Below are 7,018 nucleotides of genomic sequence, written 5' to 3' on the forward strand. Positions count from 1 at the left end.
TTGTTGTGTAAGTCATGCTGGATAACAGCATCTGCAGAATGCTAGTTATCATTATGTAATGTAAATCAGTTTGGTACGGTAATGGATTCCGAAGGTCCAGATTCTGATTGCCCTCCAGTCAGTGGTGTGGGTGGAATTTATGTGTGTGATGACTGCCCTTGTGTCGGATATCAGAGCATGTTTGCACATGCTAATACAAGTTGTGAAGTGGATAAAAACTGTGATTTTAAAGTGCGTACTTCAAATGGAAAAATGCGTCTTAATGTGAATTGGTATATACTGGTAACGTGAGCCCATTAGTGAATCAATCATTGGATAACAAAACAATTAGTAAATAGAGCCCTGCTGAACACTGTGAACATCCTGAATTATGCACAACATATCTGTTATTATTATTATTATTAATAATAATAATAATAATAATAATAATAATAATAATAATAATAATAAAATGGGACTGAGCAGGTGGTGCATGTGGAGATCATTATAACACAGAGCAGTCTAGCATGTAATTGAGCTTTGCCAATGGTCAGTTAAATTTAATGGTAACATTGGCAGCAGTAGGTTGAACATTCAAATTTAACTTCCATTATAAATCATTTTAAAAAGATTAAAATCAATAGCTGTTATGTTGTACCGGCATAAACAACAGAAAGTCATGGCACTTTTTTTCATAAATTGATTTTATTTGTCAAACTGTGTCAAATTTGTCAAGCATGCTGGAGACTAGAGTTTCAGGGAATGTGCAGTGGGATTGTGGGGCAAAGCAATGTTCAGACCTGTCACCTGGCTCCACATTGGCCATGCAATCCCAATAAACTAACAGACCATAATCACCATAACATCACTATCCGAACTCCAACACACAATAAACCCAATAAAATGACCAAGTAAAACTCACACACTTTAATCCCAACAACACGATTACCTGGACACCAGTGCAACTTCAAACGCACATTTAACATGAATGGAAGTCTGCTGATGTACTCCTATGCCTTAATGCACAAAGACATTTAAACCACTCAGAACCACATAGAAGCGCGCACACTCGCTGCAGCAGAAGTTTCGTTTCACTGCAGTAAGAAGTCCCACCAGCGCAGGGTAAGTAAGCATAAATGTGCAGTAGGCTTGAGTATTTTCACCCCCGAAATGTACCGATTTGAGCACAGAGGGCGTTATTAAGATTGTGCTGGATATAAGATGTGCCTCCTTGCGTTTAATATGGTTCCCTCTGGTGCCACCTCATGCTGGCTTTTCCCCATAACCAGATTGGATTGATTACAGCTTAATTGCACGCTTCTGTGGGGGTGATTATTGCTTAATAAGAGCCTGCCCGGTGCACTCTGCTGCTGCTGTGCAAGGACACCCCTGGAAATGCAGAGAAGCCAGCTCAGGAAAGACTGCACTATGTGGCCGTGTAGTATAATAGGTGAGGAACTGGTCTCTTAACCTAAAGGTCACGGGTTCGATTCCCTGGTTAGACGCTGCCGTTGTACCCTTGAGCAAGGTATTTAACCTGCATTGCTTCAGTATAAATCCTGCTGTATGGGTGAAAATTAAATGGTATATTAAAAAAAGAAGTGTTAGTCACTCTTGATAAGAGTGTCTGCTAACATTCAGTTTCAGAATTCAGCTTGTGTTATACCTACAAAATCGTACCTTTTAGTCAAGTATGGAAATATATAGTACAGTTGCACATGGCTAGGTATTCCAAGTTAAAGTAGTTTTTAAATAAAAACATGCATTTTTTTATATGAAATTATGTTAATATGTACACAGAGAATCAAAAGTCAAATTTTTATGGTTTCCCTTTATACATATTTTTTAAAAGATAGTGCTTCAAATTGCTGCTAGAGTTATTTGCCAATTTCTCTTCAATTTTCAGAAAATAATGGTAAATTATTGACAATTTCCCTACAAATTAAGGTTTTAGATGTTGGCTTCCTGATTTTACTGATGCAACTGTAGGGTACAGCTTTGTTCTCCAAAAACAACTGAATATGTCATGAACAACTGAATATATAAACTGAATAACGTGTGTTTCTGTGGCTGAATGAGCACACACGTGTGTGTTTCTGTGGCTGAGTGAGCTCACAGGTGTGTGCTCACAGGTGTGTGTTTCTGGCTGAATGAGCTCACAGGTGTGTGTTTCTGGCTGGATGAGCTCACAGATGTGTGTTTCTGTGGCTGAACAGGCTCACAGGTGTGTGCTCACAGGTGTGTGTTTCTGTGGCTGAATGAGCTCACAGGTGTGTGTTTCTGGCTGAATAGGCTCACGGTGTGTGTTTCTGGCTGAATGAGCTCACAGGTGTGTGTTTCTGGCTGAATGAGGTCACAGGTGTGTGTTTCTGGCTGGATGAGCTCACAGATGTGTGTTTCTGTGGCTGAACAGGCTCACGGGTGTGTGCTCACAGGTGTGTGTTTCTGTGGCTGAATGAGCTCACAGGTTTGTGTTTCTGGCTAAATGAGCTCACAGGTGTGTGTTTCTAGCTAAATGAGCTCACAGGTGTGTGTTTCTGAGGCTAAACAGGCTCACAGGTGTGTGTTTCTGTGGCTAAACAGGCTCACAAGTGTGTGTTTCTGAGGCTAAACAGGCTCACAGGTGTGTGTTTCTGTGTTGCAGTGTGGAGCTGGACTTCAAGCAGCAGGAAGATAAACTTCAGCCGCTAATGAAGAGACTGTGCCCTACTGACGACCTGCCCTTCCCCTCCCTGCCCTACCCTCAAGAGGCGTTCACCTCCACCCCAAAACGCAAGTCCAAAACAGAGTCAAAGAAGCACGCCCGCTGGAAACTCTGGTTTCTATGAAAGTCTGGATTTTTTTTTTTGGATATGGGGAGGAGCTCTTTCAAGAGGTACTTGATTCCTATTTGTCAATCTCTCTGCCCCAGGAGATGGATACCAGTGACCTTGGATACCACCACAAAGGAAAAGTTACAAACCTATGGTTTGGTTTAAAAATAAATAAATAAATAAATAAATAAATAAATAAATAAATGTTTACCAAGAAATGGAAAAAAAAAAGATTTCAACTTTTAACTAATTTCTGGAAGTGGGCTATGGAATAACACCATGGCAAATCAGCTCGCTGGGGAAAAAACATTGGATTTACTTTTTCCTTTTTTTGAAAACAACTTTTTCGGGTTAAAAATGTTTTACACAGTGTGACAATGCAACGGTGTCACTTTTTATTCACTTTGGCACTTGAATTTTTGTCTTTTTCTGCCTGCCTTTTGTCTTTTTTTTTGTCTTTTTTCCTTTTCCAAATGATGGCCATGGTGTGGAATAATCTTTCTGGAATAGAGGAAGAACCAGGAACTGTGTGGAACACATATTTCACTATGAATTACTATAACAGCATATCAACATATAGGCAAAGCACAAACAGCTTTATTTAACGGCTGATTCATAAGCGTATAAACACAGAGTATAAATGTATAAGCATACACATATACACAAAACCCATACACTATAATGCTATAATTATGTGAAATTATAAGAGACATAAAAAACCAGGACATATCCCAGCTCTTTTGGCCCTATCTGAAAGTGATCATAAAAATAGAAATAGTGAAAAGTGATTATTACAGGGCTAAGACAGGCAGTGGCATAGCTGCTGATTGGATACAAGCTGGAACTAAACAGCTCTGTTTCCATAGCTACAGTAACGGTTTCCTGTTTGGCTGCTGCAGACACAGTAGATATGCCACAGTTTGGCTTAACTCTATTTTAATAACTATGATTTGAACTGGGAAGTATTGTAGCTCTACGCATACTGAATTTACAGTTACCAACTGTAATATACAAAAGAATGAATAAAAAAGTGCTATTTTTCTATAGATATTTATTATATTACGCAACTCATTGTAATTTTCTAAAAATAAAAAAGTATGTGAAAAGAGATGAATAACTAAAGATAAATCACTTAAAGGTCCTTCGGTTTATCAGGCTGTTGTAAAACGGTTGACTGTTTGTAAATTGCACAGTATTCTTTTATTTTTTCCTGAGAGCTTTTCATAACAAGCTTTGAGGTTGAAAACAAGCATATGAAACTAAAAAATAAGCTTTATTGTCACACTTCTTGAAAAAGGCTCTTTTTTTTCCCAAACCTGTCTTTGTCTCTCATGCACATGCAGACTGAAGCCAAGCTATCACAGCTAACACACAGCTAGTCTAAAGCCAAGCAAACCTGCTTACCTCCAACAAAAAAAGTGCCCAGAAAAGACGTAGATGAGTTTTAATCTCTACTTTATTTCTTTTTCTGGAAGAAGATAACAGTTTTTAGCATCCGGGGACAGCCTATCCTGTGAGTGTTTTTGCTTATCGCACCCATCAGAGTAATTAAACAGTAAGAGGCTGCTACTTTAGCACTGCTGCTACATTATGAGCTCCCCCAAACAGCCTATTCATACATGCATCTCAGCTCCTTACAATCCCGGACATCCTAATCAAATTCATACCAGTGCCCTCTGTTTTAGTAAACATGGCTTCAAAATAAATGTACAATTTATAATTTAGTCAACTAGCTGACGCTTTTAGCCAAAGCGTGTTACAAAAATTCTTTTCATATGGTGGGTAAATAGACTACCTCCTCCTCCTTCCAAAAATAAATAAATAAAAAAAATTAAAAGACATAAATAATTTTTAAAAAGCTGTCATGTTTCCAGTCAGTATTTGCATGAAGATCTGCTTAGAGGGCTAAGCTAGCGATGGCAGAAGGTCTCACAAAACTACAAAAATGGAGGAACATATGCTGTTAGTCACTAACCACCTTGATCCAATCGTTGGGTTTTTCTGTGGAGAACAATATTTTCAGTGATTGGCTCCACCAATTGTAGCTCCACCTACTAATACAGGGTTTGAGATACCTCAATCTCCACACTAAAATAATTTTTGGAGTGCTCACTGCCTATGTTTTAGAGTGAGTACTGATGAGAACTGAAAAACTTCCCAGAAATGATATCGCTGCTAACACATTTTAAAAACACAGCGCCATGTTAAGGTATGATAGAATGGCAACTGAGCAATGTAATTACATTACAAACTGGTTTATATGCCAACATGTAGATACACAGTGGTTACTCTAGCTAATAATAACATGATCACTGGGTGGTATTGAAGGTCAGTCACCCACGTAGTGTGAATGAAGGCAGGAAATGCATTCACAGAAGGCATTCCTTCTCAAATGCTAACACATCGCTTCATTACTTCCCTTTCAGTTCAGCTGAACAATGCAGGTGGGTTATGAACTGTGCACACAAATACCATGCCCAAAGTTTTTATTTATTTCTGTTTTTACATTAACCACTCACACAGCTCTACATAATGGGGTTCTGAATCTCCAACATTTCTACTGTAGCAGACTGAGAGGAATAGATGTGTATCTATACCTTAAGGAAGTGCAATTTATTTATTATGTGCAATATGATGTATTTTATACTGTTTTTAAGGCAAAGAAAAAAACATTTATGATATAAAATTAAATGTTGGAAACTATCTTGGGTCCATTTTTATCATTGAAGCTCTTCAGTATTGATTTACACTCAGTGGCCACTTCACTACGTGCTCCTGCTCATTAATGCAAATAGCCTGCTCCTCCAAACAGCGAATCGTGTGGCCGCAACTCAATGTGCAAAGCATGCAGACAGGGTGAAGAGGATGAGTTGGTGTTCAGCCAAACATTATAAATACGATACATGTTCGGCAAGATATGTGACCGACTTAACTTTGGCCATGTTATAGGTGATGATTGAAGATGTTGCCTGTTCTAAAAAATTGTGATTTCGGCTGCAACATGCAGATGGTATGGTGAGAATCCGGTGTAAACAGAATGAATCCGTGGATCCATTCTGCCTTGTGTCAACAGTCCAGGCTGGTGGCGATGGTGCAATAGTTCGGGGAATGTTTTCTTGACACACATTAGTCCCTTTAATACCAACTGAGCATCATTTGAATGCCACAGTCTACCCTTTTTCAAATGGATACTTCCAGCAGGATAGTGCACCATGTCACAAAGCACACATCATCTCAAGCTGGTTCCACAAACATGACAGTGACTTCAGTTTACACCAATGGCCTGCGCAGATCTCAATCCAATAGGGCGCCTTTGGGATGAGGTGCAACGGCAGGTTCGCAGCATCAATGTTTGGCCGAAAAATCTGCAGGAACTGCGTGATGCCACCGGTAATCTTTTTAGCGTCTTGTTGAATCTAGAGCGTGAAGATATCAGGCTATAAACAGTTTCACGCATGCTGTATAACGACCATTTTAACGACTGGTTTCAGAGAGCGGTACTGGTACAGCCTGTAGTCTGCTTCACTCGTGCGTTAGACGAGACTCAGGTTTCCGAAAGCCCTCAGCTCGGTCGTCCGCCGCGTCAATGTGATTGCGGGAAATCGGGCCAAGTCTCGTCAAAGCTCTCAAAATTTGATTAGATTAAGGCCTGGCAGGAGCAGAGGCGGCGTGCATTGGCACGGCCAGTGTGCGCTGTCTGCTGCTGTCCCAGTCCCTCTTTACGGCCTACCGGCCATCCGCGCCAACTCGCCGACCTCAGACGCCCCCCTGGCTTGGGCACGGCCCTGGCACCACCCCCGCAGAACCGTCGGTAGACGTCCACGGGATCTTTAGAAAATCCTTTTTCATAATGATGAAAGTCCCTTCAGCAGCACAGTCATGTATTTCCTGACTCACTTGTCATACCGTGGGGATCCATGCCCTGCTCTAGAGAGGAAAGGAATAAATGCTGAGAAATGTTCTCACCTTTAACTGTTCCAGTCTCCTCCCACAGGTTGATGGCGACTCACTTTTTAAAAAAAATGAAATAAAAAATAAAATAAGGGCACGGTTTTACTGCCCTCATCAAAGCGTCCACCTCTGTAATCATTTTTCAGACGTTTAACGAGCTTTGCTTGGAGCCGTGCGGCTAGGGTCGCCTCGAAGCCGTATATCAGTTGGGGAAACGGGGCACAGAACGTTCAGAAACAGGCCCGGCTTCAGATCCACAAAGCCCCGCTAATGAG

The 7,018-nt window shown here is 40.6% G+C and overlaps 1 protein-coding gene across 1 annotated transcript in view; it reads left to right on the top strand.

Annotated features, from left to right (window-relative positions):
- The window catches only part of LOC118217668 (inhibitory synaptic factor 2A-like), a 41,276-nt gene extending 35,781 nt beyond the window's left edge, over positions 1–5,495 (top strand). Inside the window, exon 4 of the mRNA XM_035399616.1 lies at positions 2,624–5,495. Coding sequence (XP_035255507.1) covers positions 2,624–2,807 — 184 coding nt within the window. The 3' untranslated portion in view covers positions 2,808–5,495. The remainder of the gene's footprint in view (positions 1–2,623) is intronic.
- Positions 5,496–7,018: the final 1,523 nt, after the last annotated feature.

This window comes from Anguilla anguilla, chromosome 18, assembly GCF_013347855.1.
Source record: "Anguilla anguilla isolate fAngAng1 chromosome 18, fAngAng1.pri, whole genome shotgun sequence".
Lineage (NCBI taxonomy): Eukaryota > Metazoa > Chordata > Actinopteri > Anguilliformes > Anguillidae > Anguilla > Anguilla anguilla.